Source organism: Melopsittacus undulatus (assembly GCF_012275295.1).
Source record: "Melopsittacus undulatus isolate bMelUnd1 chromosome 29 unlocalized genomic scaffold, bMelUnd1.mat.Z SUPER_29_unloc_1, whole genome shotgun sequence".
In the NCBI taxonomy this organism is placed as follows: Eukaryota; Metazoa; Chordata; class Aves; order Psittaciformes; family Psittaculidae; genus Melopsittacus; species Melopsittacus undulatus.
In genome coordinates, this window is record NW_022993941.1 from 126,641 (window position 1) to 144,244 (window position 17,604).

General features: G+C 55.8%; 2 protein-coding genes and 1 long non-coding RNA gene across 3 annotated transcripts in view; 2 read left to right on the top strand and 1 right to left on the bottom strand.

The window, feature by feature from the left end:
- Nucleotides 1-6,460, top strand: part of LOC117438150 (uncharacterized) — a 14,692-nt gene extending 8,232 nt beyond the window's left edge. Inside the window, exons 5-10 of the mRNA XM_034073612.1 lie at nt 172-238; nt 1,679-1,850; nt 2,169-2,275; nt 3,687-3,820; nt 4,668-4,839; nt 6,078-6,460. Coding sequence (XP_033929503.1) covers nt 172-238; nt 1,679-1,850; nt 2,169-2,275; nt 3,687-3,820; nt 4,668-4,839; nt 6,078-6,302 — 877 coding nt within the window. The 3' untranslated portion in view covers nt 6,303-6,460. The remainder of the gene's footprint in view (nt 1-171; nt 239-1,678; nt 1,851-2,168; nt 2,276-3,686; nt 3,821-4,667; nt 4,840-6,077) is intronic.
- A 3,478-nt stretch (nt 6,461-9,938) lies between these two features.
- Nucleotides 9,939-10,988, bottom strand: LOC117438163 (uncharacterized). The gene is made up of 2 exons (XR_004550654.1): nt 10,915-10,988; nt 9,939-10,051 (listed from the first exon to the last, which is right to left on the bottom strand). It is a non-coding gene; the product is annotated as an uncharacterized lncRNA (long non-coding RNA).
- CD2BP2 (CD2 cytoplasmic tail binding protein 2) lies at nt 10,986-15,051 on the top strand. Its single transcript, XM_034073613.1, has 6 exons — nt 10,986-11,048; nt 11,173-11,286; nt 12,043-12,134; nt 12,861-12,966; nt 13,687-13,850; nt 14,977-15,051. The coding sequence occupies exons 3-6, from the start codon at nt 12,054-12,056 to the stop codon at nt 15,049-15,051; spliced, it is 426 nt and encodes a 141-aa protein (XP_033929504.1). The 5' UTR covers nt 10,986-11,048; nt 11,173-11,286; nt 12,043-12,053.
- The last annotated feature ends 2,553 nt before the right edge of the window (nt 15,052-17,604 follow it).

The window sequence follows — 17,604 nt, forward strand, 5'->3', positions numbered from 1 at the left end:
TTTGGGCAGTTTTGGGATGGTTTGGGGCATTTTGGACCATTTTGGTCAATTTTGGGGCGTTTTGCTCAATTTTGGGCCATTTTTGCCTCTTTTGGACCATTTTGGGGCCGTTTCGAGGCTTTTTGGGGCTGCCCCTCCCCCTCCTTCCCCCTCCCCCCCCGTTCGTCGCAGGGGAAGGGGCGGAGCCTCTGACGTCATCACTGACGTCACTTCCGCCTCGGACCTGCGGCCGCTGCCGGTGGGGGAAGGGCAACGGTCAGGGGGCGATGGGGGGAGGGGGGCAAGGACCCATAACCCAGACCCATAGAGCCCCATAGAGACCCATAGAGCCCCATAGAGCCCCATAGAGCCCCATAGAGCCCCATAGAGCCCCATAGAGACCCATAGAGACCCATAGAGACCCATAGAGCACCCTATAGAGCGGCCCCATAGCCCAGCCCCATAGCACAGCCCTATAGCTCTGCCCCATATCCTCATATACCCATATCCCCATTCCCAGCCCCATAGACCATAATCTACAGCCCCATATCCCCATCTCTCAGCCCCATAGCCCAGCCCTATATCCCCATATTTCTATTCCCAGCCCCATAGCTCTGACCCATAGCCCCATAACCCAGCCCCATATCCCTATATCCCTATAGTGCTGCCCCATATCTCTCTTTCCAGCCCCATATCCCAGCCCCATATCTCTGCCCCATATCCTCATAGCCCCATATCTCCATATCCCAGCCCCATATCCCCATCTCCAGCCCTATATCCCTATAGCTCTGCCCTATATCCCCAGTCCCAGCCCCATATCTCTGCCCTGTATCCCTATCTCCATCCCTATAGCCCCATATCCCCATATCTCTGCCCCATATCCTCATATCCCCATAACCCAGCCCCATAGCTCTGCTCCATAGCCCCATAACCCAGCCCCATATCCCCATATCTCTGCCCTATATCCCCATTCTCAGCCCCATATCTCCATAACCCAGCCCCATAGCTCTGCCCCATATCTCTCTTTCCAGCCCCATATCCCCAGTCCCAGCCCCATAGCTCTGCTCCATATCCTCATATCCCCATATCCCAGCCCCATAACCCAGCCCTATAGCTCTGCCCCATATCCTCATAGCCCCATATCCCAGCCCCATATCTCTGCCCTATATCCTCCTTTCCAGCCCCATAACCCAGCCCCATAGATCTGCCCCATAGCCCCATAACCAGCCCCATATCCCATATCCCAGCCCCATATCTCTGCCCCATATCCTCCCATAACCCAGCCCCATAACCAGCCCCATACCCCTATATACCCATCTCCATCCCCATAACCCAGCCCCATATCTCTGCCCCATAACCAGCCCCATACCCCTATAGCCCTGCCCTATATCCCATATCCCATAACCCAGCCCCATAGATCTGCCCCATAGCCCCATAACCAGCCCCATATCCCATATCCCAGCCCCATATCTCTGCCCCATATCCTCCCATAACCCAGCCCCATAACCAGCCCCATACCCCTATATACCCATCTCCATCCCCATAACCCAGCCCCATATCTCTGCCCCATAACCAGCCCCATATCCCATAACCCAGCCCCATATCTCTGCCCCATAACCAGCCCCATACCCCTATAGCCCTGCCCTATATCCCATATCCCATAACCCAGCCCCATAGCTCTGCCCTATATCCCCCCTAGCTCCGCCCCCAGCCCCGCCCCCCGATGATGACGTCACTTCCGCTCGTGCTCTGCCGCCGCTGGGCGGGTCACAACCGCTGGTCAAAGGTCAGGACGGTGAAGGGACCACGTGACGCCGACAGGGGGCGCCTGTTCCAGCGGCTCTCACTGCGCCTGCGCGCCGCGGTCAAAGGTCAGGGGGGGGGAGGGGCCAGGGGGCAATGGGGTCTATGGGGCAGCTATAGGGATCTATAGGGCTATATAGGGGGATATGGGTGTCTATGGGGGGTGTATGGGGGTCTATGGGGGGTCTATGGGGGGTGTATGGGGGGTCTATGGGGGGTCTATGGGGGTCTATGGGGTGTCCATGGGGGTCTATGGGGGGTCTATGGGGGTCTATGGGGGTCTCCAATGGGACCCATAGACTCCAATGGGACCCATAGACTCCAATGGGATATGGGTCGATGTGGGTCAGCCCCTGCCCCACACTGACCCCCACATCTCCCCATAGATGGGGGTCCGGACCCAGCCCTCAACGCCCCATTGGCCAACATGATAGAGCAATGCAGAGCCAGCAACATGCCCAAGAGCTCCATTGAGGCTGCCATAGAGGGAGCGGTGGGTCCACTTGTGGGGCAGGACCCATAAGTGGGGTCTATGGGGCCCATAAGTGGGGTCTATGGGACCTATAAGTGGGGTCTATGGGACCCATAAGTGGGTTCTATAGTGCCCCATAAGTGGGTTCTATGGTGCCCCATAAGTGGGGTCAATGGTGCCCCATAAGTGGGGTCTATGGTGCCCCATAAGTGGGTTCTATAGTGCCCCATAAGTGGGGTCTATGGTGCCCCATAAGTGGGGTCTATGGGGCCCCATAAGTGGGTTCTATGGTGCCCCATAAGTGTTGTCTATGGTGCCCCATAAGTGGGGTCTATGGTGCCCCATAAGTGGGTTCTATGGTGCCCCATAAGTGGGGTCTATGGTGCCCCATAAGTGGGTTCTATGGTGCCCCATAAGTGGGGTCTATGGTGCCCCATAAGTGGGTTCTATGGTGCCCCATAAGTGGGGTCTATAGTGCCCCATAAGTGGGTTCAATGGTGCCCCATAAGTGTCCCCTATGGTGCCCCATAAGTGGGATCTATAGCGCCCCATAAGTGGGTTCTATAGCCCCATAAGTGGGTTCTATAGTGCCCCATAAGTGGGTTCTATGGTGCCCCATAAGTGGGTTCTATGGTGCCCCATAAGTGTTATCTATGGTGCCCCATAAGTGGGTTCTATGGTGCCCCATAAGTGGGTTCTATGATGCCCCATAAGTGGGTTCTATGGTGCCCCATAAGTGGGTTCTATGGTGCCCCATAAGTGTCCTCTATGGTGCCCCATAAGTGGGTTCTATAGTGCCCCATAAGTGGGGTCTATGGTGCCCCATAAGTGGGTTCTATGCTGCCCCATAAGTGGGTTCTATAGTGCCCCATAAGTGGGTTCTATGGTGCCCCATAAGTGTCCTCTATGGTGCCCCATAAGTGGGTTCTATAGTGCCCCATAAGTGGGTTCAATGGTGACCCATAAGTGGGATCTATGGTGCCCCATAAGTGTGTTCTATGGTGCCCCATAAGTGGGTTCTATGATGCCCCATAAGTGGGTTCTATAGTGCCCCATAAGTGGGGTCTATAGTGCCCCATAAGTGGGGTCTATGGTGCCCCATAAGTGTTCTCTATGGTGACCCATAAGTGGGATCTATAGAGCCCCATAAGTGTGTTCTATGGTGCCCCATAAGTGGGTTCTATGATGCCCCATAAGTGGGTTCTATAGTGCCCCATAAGTAGGTTCTATGGTGCCCCATAAGTGGGTTCTATGATGCCCCATAAGTGGGTTCTATGGTGCCCCATAAGTGGGTTCTATGATGCCCCATAAGTGGGTTCTATAGTGCCCCATAAGTAGGTTCTATGGTGCCCCATAAGTGGGTTCTATGATGCCCCATAAGTGTTCTCTATGGTGCCCCATAACTGCTCTCTATGGGTCCGTGTCCCCCCAGCTCCGCCCCACGGCCTCCTCGCCCCTCCTGCTCCAGGCCCGCGCCCCACAGGGGGTCTCACTGCTCCTATGGGTCCAGACCTCCGACCCCCGACGCAGCCAACGGGAGCTGAGCTCCATCCTCAGCCGCTATGGGTCAGTCTATGGGGCAGAGCCCCCAACCCCTCCCCATAGGGATCTATGGGGCAGAGCCCCCAACCCCTCCCCATAGGGATCTATGGGGCAGAGCCCCCAACCCCTCCCCATAGGGATCTATGGGGCAGCGCCCCCAACCCCTCCCCATAGGGATCTGTGGGGCAGGGCCCCCAACCCCTCCCCATAGGGATCTATGGGGCAGTGCCCCCAACCCCTCCCCATAGGGATCTATGGGGCAGCGCCCCCCAACCCCTCCCCATAGGGATCTGTGGGGCAGAGCCCCCAACCCCTCCCCATAGTGACCTATGGGGCAGCACCCCCCGATCCCCTCCCCATAGGGATCTATGGGGCAGCGCCCCCCATAGGGCTCTATGGGGCAGTGCCCCATAAGTGCCCCTGCCCCATAGGGATCTATAGGGCAGTGCCCCCCATAGGGATCTATGGGGCAGTGCCCCCCATAGGTCTCTATGGGGCAGTGCCCCATAAGTGCCCCTGCCCCATAGGGCTCTATGGGGCAGCCCCCCCCATAGGTATCTATGGGGCAGCCCCCCCCATAGGGATCTATGGGGCAGCGCCCCCCAACCCCTCCCCATAGGGATCTATGGGGCAGTGCCCCCCATAGGGATCTATGGGGCAGTGCCCCCCATAGGGATCTATGGGGCAGCGCCCCCCATAGGGATCTGTGGGGCAGAGACCCCCAACCCCTCCCCATAGGGATCTATGGGGCAGCTCCCTCATCCCCTCCCCATAGGGATCTATGGGGCAGTGCCCCCAACCCCTCCCCATAGTGCTCTATGGGGCAGTGCCCCATAAGTGCCCCTGCCCCATAAGTGCCCCTGCCCCACAGCGCGGCGCTGTCGGCCGGGGTCCTCCATGACTTCCAGCAGCAGGGGGTGGTACGTGTGGGGCGCACGGACGCTATGGGGCAGCCTGTGGGGCTGGAGGCGGCGCTGGAGCTGGCGCTGGAGGTTGGGGCTCAGGATGTCAGAGAGGAGGAGGAGGAGGAGCCTTCGTTGGTGGTGAGAGGGGGGGGATGGGGGGATATGGGGCTGCTATGGGGCAGCTATGGGGCTGCTATGGGGCAGCTATGGGGCAGCTATGGGGCTGCTATGGGGCAGCTATGGGGCAGCTATGGGGGGTTATGGGGCTGCTATGGGGCAGCTATGGGGGGTTATGGGGCTGCTATGGGGCTGCTATGGGGCAGCTATGGGGGGTTATGGGAGTTATGGGGGTAATGGGATATGGGGCTATGGGGATCTATGGGGATATGGGGGGATATAGGGGTTATGGGGGTAATGGGGTGTATGGGGTTAATGAGTTTGGGGGGCTATGGGGGGTATGGGGGTAATGGGGATATAGGGGTTATGGGGGGGTATGGGGCTATGGGGGGTATGCGGCCATAGGTAATATGGGGGGATATGGGGGTAATGGGGGGTAATGGGGCTATAGGGGATATGGGGGTTATGGGGTTAAAGGGGGATATGGGGGCTATCGGGCTATGGGGGTAATGGGGGCAATGGGGTGTATGGGGGTAATGGGGCTATGGGGTCTATGGGGGTTATGGGGTTAATGGGGGGCTATGGGGAGCTATGGGGCCATAGGGGATATGGGGGGATATGGGGTTATGGGGGTAATGGGGGTTTTGAGGGGTATGGGGGCTATAGGGTCTATGGGGTTATGGGGGGATATGGGGGGATATGGGGCTATGGAGGTTATGGGGCTAATGGGGTCTATGGGGTCTATGGGGGTAATGGGGGGTATGGGGGGATATGGGGGGTCCTGATGGTGGCACCAACCATGCTTGGAGATCCCTTGACCATCCCCAACCACACATTGATCCCCATTGACCCCATTGATCCCATTAACCCCATTGATCCCCATTGATCCCCATTGATCCCATTGATCCCCATTGATCCCATTGATCCCCATTGATCCCATTGATCCCCATTAACCCCCATTGATCCCCATTGATCCCATTGACCCCCATTGATCCCCATTGATCCCATTGATCCCCATTGATCCCATTGATCCCCATTGATCCCATTGATCCCCATTAACCCCCATTGACCCCATTGATCCCATTAACCCCATTGATCCCCATTGATCCCATTGATCCCCATTGACCCCCATTGATCCCATTAACCCCATTGATCCCCATTGATCCCATTGATCCCCATTCATCCCCATTGATCCCCATTGATCCCATTGATCCCATTGACTCCCATTGATCCCATTAACCCCATTGATCCCATTGCAGTTCCTGTGCCCCCCCCAGTCCCTGCCCCATGTCCGTGCCCATCTCCAGGCCTCAGGCCTCCAGCTGCTCTCGGCCCATCCGGAGCCTGTTCCCAGTATCCAACTGGTGCATCCGGATGGGAACTGGAGCCGGTTACTGGTCCAGGAGCTCCGGAACCATCCGGATGTCACCCGGATCCACCACAACATCCAATGGGAGCGCTCGGATGGCGGCAGCAGCCAATGAGAGGGCTCCGGCCGCGGCAGCCAATGGGAGCGCTCCAATGGCAGCCAATGAGAGGGCTCCGGCCGCGGCAGCCAATGGGAGCGCTCCGATGGCAGCCAATGAGAGGGCTCGGATGGGGAGGGAGGGATGCTCATTGGCCAATAAAGAGCATCAATGGATCCCTATGGAGTCAATGGGGGCAATGGGGATCAATGGGAGTCAATGGGGATCCCTATGGACACCACCAATGGGTCCCTATGGAGTCAATGGGTCCCTATGGAGTCAATGGGTTCCTATGGGGTCAATGGGTCCCTATGGAGTCAATGGGTCCCTATGGAGTCAATGGGTCCCTATGGAGTCAATGGATCCCTATGGGGTCAATGGGTTCCTATGCAGTCAATGGGTCCCTATGGAGTCAATGGATCCCTATGGAGTCAATGGGTCCCTATGGGGTCAATGGGTTCCTATGCAGTCAATGGGTCCCTATGGAGTCAATGGATCCCTATGGAGTCAATGGGTCCCTATGGGGTCAATGAGTCCCTATGGAGTCAATGGGTCCCTATGGACTCAATGGATCCCAATGGACACCACCAACGCATCCCTATGGACACCATCAATGGATCCCTATGGGGTCAATGCATCCCTATGGAGTCAATGGGGCCCTATGGAGTCAATGCATCCCTATGGACACCACCAACGCATCCCTATGGACACCATCAATGGATCCCTATGGAGTCTATGGGTCCCTATGGAGTCAATGGGTCCCTATGGAGTCAATGGGTCCCTATGGAGTCAATGGATCCCTATGGAATCAATGCATCCCTATGGACTCAATGCATCCCAATGGACTCAATGCATCCCTATGGACCCCACCACCAATGGATCCCTATGGAGTCAATGCATCCCTATGGACTCAATGCATCCCTATGGAGTCAATGCATCCCTATGGACTCAATGCATCCCTATGGAGTCAATGCATCCCTATGGACCCCACCACCACATCACCATCATTTTGGGTCCATTTAATGCCATTTTGGGTCACTCAGAGCCTGTGGGGCTGCCCAAGAACAGCTCCCCATAGGTGAAGGCATCAGCTCCATCTTCCTCCTCCTCCTCCTCCTCCTCCTCCCGCAGCAGCTGCTGGACCAATGGGTGCCCGAGCCCGAACACCTCCCCTGCTCCCATTGGCTGCCCCGGGAGGCTCCGCCCCCCTCCGGCCCCGCCCCCCCGCCGCCTGCCCCCCAAGTCCTGGATGCTCCATGGGGCTCTCCTATTGGCTGAGGCCCTCGGGGGGGCGGAGCTTGGGGCGGAGCTTGGCCCCATAGGTCTGGCCCCATTGCCAGTGTTGTCTATGGGGGAGGCTGGTGATGCCCCATCCCTAAAGGGGGGCATGGACCCTGCTCTTGACCCCATAGACCCATCCCTGGGCCCCATAGATTCACCCCTAGACCCCATAGATTCACCCCTAGGCCCCATAGATTCACCCCTAGGCCCCATAGATCCATCCCTAGACCCCATAGATTCACCCCTAGGCCCCATAGATTCACCCCTAGGCCCCATAGATTCACCCCTAGACCCCATAGATTCACCCCTAGACCCCATACCCCCATCCCTTGCCCCTATGGACCCCCCCATTGACCCCATAGCCCCATCCCCTGCCCCCCTGCTCCCTTCCTCCCCATTCCCATCCCCCTGCCGTTGAGGTGCCGTTGATGACGTCATTGATGACGTCATCGATGATGTCATTGATGCCGTTGATGCTGTTGGTGCCATTGATGGTGTTGTAGGTGCCATTGATGCTGTTGATGTCATTGATGATGTCATTGATGATGTCATCGACGATGTCATTGATGACGTCATTGATGACGTCATTGATGCCGTTGACGCCATTGGTTGCAGTGTCATTGATGCCGTTACCATTGGCGTTGATTGCGGTGCCCTTGATCCCATTGATCCTATTGATGCCCTTGATCCTATTGATGACGCCATTGATGCCGTTGTGGATCTCATTGATGCCAATGATGATCCTATTGATGCCATTGATGATCCCATAGACGCCACTGATGCCGTTGTTGATCCTACTGATGCCATTGATGCTGTTGTTGATCCCATTGACACCATTGATGTCATTGATGATCCCATCGATGCCGTTGTGGATCCCATTGATCCCATTGACACCGTTGTGGATCCCATTGATGCCATTGATGATCCTATTGATGCCATTGATGCCGCTGTTGATCCTATTGACACTGTTGTGGATCCCGTTGATGCCATTGATGCCGTTGTTGATCCCATAGGTCCCATTGATGCCGTTGTGGATCCCATAGATCCCATTGATCCCATAGACCCCATTGATGATCCCATTGATGCCGTTGTTGCTCCCATAGATCCCATTGATCCCATAGACCCCATTGATGATCCCATTGATGCCGTTGTTGCTCCCATAGATCCCATTGATCCCATAGACCCCATTGATGATCCCATTGGTCCCATAGACCCCATTGATGATCCCATAGACCCCATTGATGACCCCATAGACCCCATAGATGACCCCATAGACCCCATTGATGATCCCATAGACCCCATAGACCCCATTGATGATCCCATAGACCCCATAGATGATCCCATAGACCCCATAGATGACCCCATAGACCCCACAGCCGCTGCTGTCCCGCTCCCATCCCCCATCCTGCGCCGCAGCAGCCGGGTCAGCAGCAGCCTCCGTTCCTGCCGCGCTCGGAGAACCTTGGCCTCGATCCTGGCGAGTTCATCACATAGAGCTCCAGACTCCAGCACCAGAGCGCGGGCGGCGCGGCGCAGCCGCTCGTACCGGCACCGGTACCGGTGGGACATCATGGGAGTCAATGGGAGTCAATGGGGATCAATGGGGATCAATGGGGATCAATGGGGGTCAATGAGAGTCAATGGGGGTCAATGGGGATCAATGAGAGTCAATGGGGATCAATGGGGATCAATGGGGATCAATGGGGGTCAATGGGGATCAATGAGAGTCAATGGGGATCAATGGGGATCAATGGGGATCAATGGGGGTCAATGGGGATCAATGAGAGTCAATGGGGATCAATGGGGATCAATGGGGATCAATGGGGATCAATGGGGATCAATGGGGATCAATGGGGGTCAATGGGGATCAATGGGGATCAATGGGGATCAATGGGGGTCAATGGGGGTCAATGGGGATCAATGAGAGTCAATGGGGATCAATGGGGATCAATGGGGATCAATGGGGATCAATGGGGATCAATGGGGATCAATGGGGATCAATGGGGATCAATGGGGATCAATAGGGGTCAATGGGCAGTGTCTCACAGAGCTCCAGACTCCAGCACCAGAGCGCGCGCGGCGCGGCGCAGCCGCTCGTACCGGCACCGGTACCGCTGGGACATAATGGGAGTCAATGGGGATCAATGGGGGTCAATGGGGATCAATGGGGATCAATGGGGGTCAATGGGGATCAATGGGGGTCAATGGGGATCAATGGGGATCAATGGGGGTCAATGGGGATCAATGGAAGTCAATGGGGGTCAATGGGGATCAATGGGGGTCAATGGGGATCAATGGGGATCAATGGGGATCAATGGGGGTCAATGGGGATCAATGGGGATCAATGGGGGTCAATGGGGATCAATGGGGGTCAATGGGGTCAATGGGCTCTGTGGGCGATGTTGCAGTCATTAATGCATTGATAACCCATTAATTATCCATCACGATGACGTCATCACAGAGCCGATATCCATATGCTAATGAACCTATGAATATTAATGACCACATTAATTATTAATAGCAATTATTAGTTAATAACTAACATTAGCTGTACTAATATTAATGATCTTGTTAAATATTACAAATAAACGATTCTTAATAATTAGCATTGAGGATATTAATATTAATCACTACATTAATAATTAACAATTATTAATAGCTAACACTGATTATATTAATATTAATGATTATGTTAATACTATTAATTAAAGGTTACATCATTATAACGTCATTCTGTTAGTAATAACATAATAATTAATAACGATATTACCCATAATATTCAAATCACGACATTAATTATGCTAATATTATGCTAATCACACCAATATCAGCACACATTATCAATAATGGCATTAATTAACATCGATTAGCTAATAGCGTCCTAATAACGCCATTAATGTCATTGCCTGTAATGATAACTCATAGATAATCAATTAATTATCGATAATTAGCGATATTATCACGATATATAATGATATAAACCTATATATCGTTATATATGATGGCATATAACCCTATAGAACGCTATTCAACCCTATAGAACCCTATAGAACACTATACAACCCTATAGAACGCCATATAACCCTACAGAACGCCATACAACCCTATAGAACACTATATAACCCTATAGAACGCTATACAACCCTATAGAACGCTATAGGACGACATATCGCGATACCTCCCGATATCACCAACCGATCCCGCAGCCGCGTTAATAACCGTTATCAATATGCAAATGAGGCCGCATCGATCGCGATCCTCAATCCCCATTGGTTCCTATCGCGATAGGAGCCCCTCCCCCCCCCAAAACCCCCTTTTTGGGGTGAAAAACGGAGGTTTTGGGGCTCACCAGAGGTCGGAAGCGGAAGGGAACAGAGGTGGAGGCCACGCCCCCTCGTGACGTGATGACGTCACCGGTGACGCAAGGGGGAGGGGCTTTGACGAGGTTGGGGCCGCGCCCCTTCCCTATGGGAGCCAATGGAGGTGAGAGGAGGGACCTATAGGGGCTATGGGGCGGGATCTATGGGTCTCTATGGGTCTCTATAGGTCTCTATAGGTCTCTATAGGTCTCTATATGTCTCTATGGGGCTCTATGGGGTCTCTATAGGTCTCTATGGGTTATTGAAGGCACGGCCCCTTTAAGCCCCGACCGGAAGTCGCCGCCGATGACGTCACTTCCGCCCCGGAAGCGCCGCCTGCGCCGAGCGCTCTGAGGCCTCCGGTGCGTGAGGGGAGATCGGAGCTCATTTGCATATGCAAATGAGGACGGGGGGGCGTTAATTGGGGTCAATGGGGGGCAATGGAGGTCAATGGTGTCAATGGGGGTCAATGGGAGGCAATGGGGTGGGGGTTAATGGGGCCGGTCCATTGGGGTTAATGAGGGTGTTAATTAGGGGTTAATTAAGGGTTAATGGGGTTATTAATGGGGTAATTAATGGTTATTAATGGGTTATTAATGTTATTAATGGGTTATTAATGGGCTTCATTGAGCCCTAATGGGGCTAATTGAGGTTAATAGGGATTAATGAAGGTTAATTAAGGTTAATGGGGGTTAATAGGGTTTAATTGGGATTAATGGGGTTTATTAGGGGTTAATGAGGGTTAATGGGGTCTAATGAGTGCTAATATTGGGGGTTAATTGGGTTTAATTGGGGTTAATCGGGATTAATTTGGGTTAATTAGGGTTAAATGGGGTTAATGGGGCTTAATTAGTGCTATTAATGGGATATAATGGGATTAATTGGGGTTAATGGGGTTTATTTAGTGCTATTAATGGGATTTAATGGGGGTTAATTGGGGTTATTGGGGGTTAATTAATATTAATTGGGGTTAATGGGGCTTATTTTGTGCTATTAATTTGATCTAATGGGGCCTAATGGGCTTAATAGATAATTAATAGATCATTAATGGATCATTAATAGGTAATTAATTGGTTATTAATCAGTTATTAATTAACCATTAATCGTTATTAATGAAGCCCATTGCCCAATGGCCAAGCGCTCCGTGACCTTTGCTGACCTCGAGGGGGAGGGGCCAGAGGAGGAACCGCCCCTCCCCCCCCGCAAGAGGGTGAGTGGGGACCTATGGGGCACTATGGGTCCCTATGGGTCATTATGGGTTTCTATGGGGTCTCTATGGGTCTCTATGAGGTATCTATGGATCCCTATGGGCTCTCTATGGGTCAGTAATGGGTTTCTATGGGGTCTCTATGGGTCTCTATGGGTCACTATGGGGTCTCTATGGATCTCTATGCGGTCTCTATGGGGCCTCTATGGGTCTCTATGGGTCTCTATGTGTCTCTATGTGTCTCTATGTGTCTCTATGGGTCTGTATGGGTCTCATGTGTCTCTATGGGATCCCTATGGGGGCTCTATGTGTCTCTATGGGGTCTCTATGGGTCTCATGTGTCTCTATGGGATCCCTATGGGGGCTCTATGTGTCTCTATGTGTCTCTATGTGTCTCTATGTGTCTCTATGTGTCTCTATGGGTCTCTATGGGTCTCATGTGTCTCTATGGGATCCCTATGGGGGCTCTATGTGTCTCTATGGGGTCTCTATGGGTCTCATGTGTCTCTATGTGTCTCTATGGGTCTCATGTGTCTCTATGGGATCCCTATGGGGTCTCTATGTGTCTCTATGTGTCTCTATGTGTCTCTATGGGTCCTTATGTGTCTCTATGTGTCTCTATGTGTCTCTATGGGTCTCTATGGGTCTCTATGTGTCTCTATGGGTCTCATGTGTCTCTATGGGTCTCTATGGGTCTCTAATGTGTCTCTATGGGTCTCTATGGGTCAGGCCATGAGCCGCTTCCCAGGGCAGCCCTCATTGGACAGTGATGAGGAAGAGGAGGACGAGGATGAGGCCGAAGGAAGCAGCGACTTCAACCTCTTCCTGCCCCACGGCAAGTGTGGGGCTGCTATGGGGCACCTATGGGGGTCTATGGGTCTTTATGGGGGTTTATGGGTGTCTATGGGGTCCCCATGGGGTCTCTATGGGGCGTCTATGGGTCTCTATGGGTCCCTATGGGGTCTTTATGGGTCTCTATAGGGTCCCTATGGGGTCTCCATGGGGTCTCTATGGGTCTGTATAGTTTTCTATGGGGTCTCTATGAGGTCTCTATGGGGTATCTGTGGGTCTCTATGGGGCTCTATGGGGTCTCTATGGGGTCTCTATGGGTCTCTATGGGGCTCTATGGGGTCTCTATGTGTCTCTATGTGTCTCTATGGGGTCTCTATGTGTCTCTATGTGTCTCTATGGGGTCTCTATAGGTCTCTATGGGTCTCTATGGTGTCTCTATGTGTCTCTATGGGGTCTCTATAGGTCTCTATAGGTCTCTATGGGGTCCCTATGGGGTCTCTGTGGGTCTCTATGGGGTCCCTATGGGGTCTCTATAGGTCTCTATGGGTCTCTATGGGGTCTCTATAGGTCTCTATGGGTCCCTATGGGGTCTCTATAGGTCTCTATGGGTCTCTATGGGGTCTCTATAGGTCTCTATGGGGTCCCTATGGGGTCTCTATGGGTCTCTATGGGGTCCCTATGGGGTCTCTATGGGTCTCTATAGGTCTCTATGGGGTCCCCATTATTCCTTATGGGTCTCTCACCCCTCCCCTCCCCCCCCCAGGTTCAGAGGAGTCACCGGAAGGGGCGGGGCCAGAGGAGGGGGAGGGGCCCGTGACGCCCTTTGACCTCGGGCCCGAATTGGCCGAGGGGCACTTTGACCCCGCGGGTCACTTCCTGTGGCATCCGGCTCCGCCCCCTGACCCCTGGCTGGAGGCCATTGAGGGGGTAAGGGGGGGAGGGGAGGGGGGGGATGGGGGGGGGGGAGGGGGGAGGGAGGGGGAGGGGGGAGGGAGGGGGATGGGGGAGGGGTTATCAACGGGGGGGGATGGGGGGAGGGGAATGGGGGTAATGGGGGGGATGGGATCCAAGGGGGGGAGGGGATTTGAATGGGGGGGGATGGGAATGGGGGTGGGGGAGGGGGGAATAGGGGGAAATGGGGGGGGATGGGATGTAATGGGGGGAGGGGAATGGGGGGGATGGGGGGAGGGGGAGGGGGGATATGGGGTAAAAAGGGGGGGGGATGGGATGGGAAGGGGGAGGGGAGGAGGGGGAGGGGAAAGGGGGGGGATGGGTGGGAAAATGGGGGGGGATGGGGGGCAATGGGGGGAGGGGAATGGGGGGTAATGGGGGTAAAAGGGAGTGGATGGGAATTGGGAGGAGGGGAAAGGGGGGGAGGGGTTATCAATGGTGGGGAATGGGAATGGGGGTAATGGGGGAGGGGGGGATATGGGGTAAAAGGGGGGGGATGGGATGGGAATTGGGGGGGGAGGGGAATGGGGGTAATGGGGTAGGAATGGGGGGGAATGGGGGAGGGGGAGGGGGGATATGGGGGTAAAATGGGGGGGGAAGGGAAAGGGGGGATGGGAATGGGGGGGGAGGGGTTATCAATGGGGTAAATGGGGGGGATGGGATGGGAATGGGGGAGGGGAATGGGGGGTAATGGGATGGGAATGGGGGGGATGGGGGAGGGGAATGGGGGTAATGGGGGTAAAAGGGGGGGGATGGGATGGGAATGGGGGAGGGGATGGGGGGGATGGGTGGGATAATGGGGGGGGATGGGGGCAATGGGGGGAGGGGAAGGGGGGTAATGGGGGGTATGGGAATGGGGGGGAAGGGAAATGGGGGGAGGGGAATGGGGAGGATATAGGGGGGGGATGGGGGGAAAAAGGGGGGGATGGGGGAAAATGGCTGGGGGATGGGTCTGGCAGAGGGGTGGGATGGAAATTGGGGTAAAACCGGAGGAAATGGGGCAAAAATGGGGCTTGGAAGTTGGGAATTCAATGGGATTTGGGGCTGGAAACCCCATTAACACCATCCCCCCTCTTCTCCCCCCCCCCCCCCCCCCCCCCAGCTCCCCATCAAGCCCCGCCCCCCAGCCCGTGACGTCACCGCCTCCCCCCCCCCCCTCCCCTCCCCCCCTCGTTGACCTCCTGCGGGAGGCTCTGGAGCTGCTGAGGCCGCGGGAGACGCTAGGGGGCGCCATGAGGAGGCTGGGGGGGCGGGGCCAGGGGGCAAGGGGGCGGGGCCAGGGGCAGAGGGGGCGGGGCCAAGGGGAAGGGAGGGGGGAGGAGGAAGGAGGGAGGGGGCGGGGCCAGGGGCAGAGGGGGCGGGGCCAAGAGGAGCCTAAGGAGGAGGGGAGGGGGGAGGAGGAGGAGAGAGGGAGGGGGCGTGGCCAAGAGGAGGAGGGGGAGAGGGGGCGTGGCCAAGGAGCAGGGGGGCGGGGCCTAGAGGAGCCAAAGGAGGAGGGGAGGGGTGAGGAGGAGGGAGGAAGGGGGCGTGGCCAAGGAGCAGGGGGGCGTGGCCAAGAAGAAGGGAGGGGTCAGGAGCAGAGAGGCAGGGGGCGTGTCCGCCGCCGCCAAGCCCCGCCCCCTGCCCCCCCAGAGCTGCTCCGATTGGTCGCCGTGGCCGACGGGCTGGTGGCGCGGGGGCTGCTGGGAGCTCTGGAGGAGGACAGGGAGGGGCTGGAGGGGAGGATGAGGGAGGAGATGGGGGGGGGATTTGGGGTAAAAAAGGGGGATTTTGGGGCAGAAAAAGGTGATTTTGGGGTCGGAAAAGGTGATTTTGGGGTAGAAAAAGGGGATTTTGGGTCAGAAAAGGGGGATTTTGGGGTTAAAAAGGGGGATTTTGGGGGGGAAAAGGGGGAATTTGGGGGTGCCCCCCCCATGCAGGGCGGAAGTGGAACGATCGATATGTTCGCGATGGGGGAGGAAGAGGAGGAGGAGAAGGGGGAGGGGAAGGAGGAAGGTGAGTGGGGGATGGGATAATGGGGGGATGGGAAGGAAATGGGGGATAAATGGGGGGTAATGGGATAGAATGGGGTTTATGGGGTGGGAAATGGGGGGGGATGGGATAAAGGGGGAAATAGGGGTAAAAAGGGGGGAAAATGGGATAAAATGGGGGGAAATGGGGATAATGGGATGGGAAATGGGATAAAAGGGGAGGAATTGGGGGTGGGAAATGGGGTAAAAGGGGTTTATGGGGTGGGAAATGGGGGATAAAGGGAGGATAAAGGGGTGGAAATGGGGATAATGGGGTGGGAATGGGATGGGGGGAGGGGGTTATGGGGTGGGGGGAGGGGTAATCCCTATGTATTTGAATGGGGGGGAGGGGCATTGGGCATGGCCCCTCCCCCACCCCCCTAAGCCCCTCCCCCACCCCCCATAGCCCCTCCCCCCCTAAGCCCCTCCCCCCCCTTTGTTCCATAGGGGAAGTGCTGTGGGAATACGTGTGGGAAGAGGGGGGGGAGGTGTTCGGGCCCTTCAGCAGCAGCCAGATGCAGGTGAATGGGGGGGGAGGGGCTTAAAGGGGGTGGGAGGGGCTTAAAGGGGAGGGGCTTAAGGGGTGGGAGGGGCTTAAAGGGGAGGGGCTTAAGGGGTGGGAGGGGCTTGAAGGTGATGGGAGGGGCTTAAAGGGGAGGGGCCTGAATGGGTGGGAGGGGCTTAAAGGGGAGGGGCTTAAGGGGTGGGAGGGGCTTGAAGGGGAGGGGCCTGAATGGGTGGGAGGGGCTTAATCGGATGGGAGGGGCTTAAAAGGGTGGGAGGGGCTTAAGGGGAGGGGCATTATGGGGTGGGAGGGGCTTAATGGAGATGGGAGGAGCTTAATGGAGTGGGAGGGGCTTAATGGGGAGTGGCCTAAATGGGTGGGAGGGGCTTAGTGGAATGGGAGGGGCTTAAGGGGAGGGGTATTATGGGGTGGGAGGGGCTTGAAGTGCTTAATGTATATGGGAGGAGCTTAATGGGTGGGAGGGGCTTAAAGGAGATGGGAGGAGCTTAATGGGGAGGGGCTTAAAGGGCTGGGAGGGGCTTAAGGGGAGGGGCTTAATGGAGATGGGAGGAGCTTAAGGGAGTGGGAGGGGCTTAAAAGTGGGAGGAGCTTGAAGGGGTTGGGAGGGGCTTAAGGGGTGGGAGGGGCTTGAGGGGTGGGAGGGGCTTAGGGGCAATGGGAGGGGCTTAAAGGGGAGGAGCTTAATGACGTAGGAGGGGCTTAATAGAGATGGGAGGGGCATTGGAGGTATTAAAGCCCCTCCCCCTCTGACGTCACTCCCCTCTCCTCCAATCAGGAGTGGGCCTCCCAGGGTTACTTCCAGGGGGGCGGGGCCAGGTGCCGGCGCGTGCGGCCCCTCCCCCACCCGCCGGGTCCCTTCTACGACTGCGCGCGGGTGGACTTCGAGCTGTTCACGTGACCCACCCCGAGGGGGGCGGGGCCTGAGGAGGGGGCGGGGCTTGAGGAGGGGTCGTGACCTCAATGGGGGCGTGGCCTGAGGGGGGGGAGGGGAAAAAAGGCGGGAAAAAAATGGAAGAAAGGAAAGAAAAAAAAAATTTTTTTTGGGATTTTTTTTTTTTTTTAGAAAAAAAAAATTTCGGTTTTTATTTTAATTTATTTGAACCGCGCGGGGGGGGGGAGGGGCGGGAGGGGTCAGAGGTCACGCCCCCGTCGAGGACACGCCCCCTTGCTCTGGCCACGCCCCCCCGGTCATAGC

Coding starts and splice junctions, on each gene's coding strand:
- CD2BP2 (XM_034073613.1), top strand. CDS start 12,054: ATGGCCAAGCGCTCCGTGACCTTTGCTGACCTCGAGGGGGAGGGGCCA. Junction 12,135..12,860: donor CCCTCCCCCCCCGCAAGAGG/GTGAGTGGGGAC, acceptor TCTATGGGTCAG/GCCATGAGCCGCTTCCCAGG. Junction 13,851..14,976: donor GGCTGGAGGCCATTGAGGGG/GTAAGGGGGGGA, acceptor CCCCCCCCCCAG/CTCCCCATCAAGCCCCGCCC.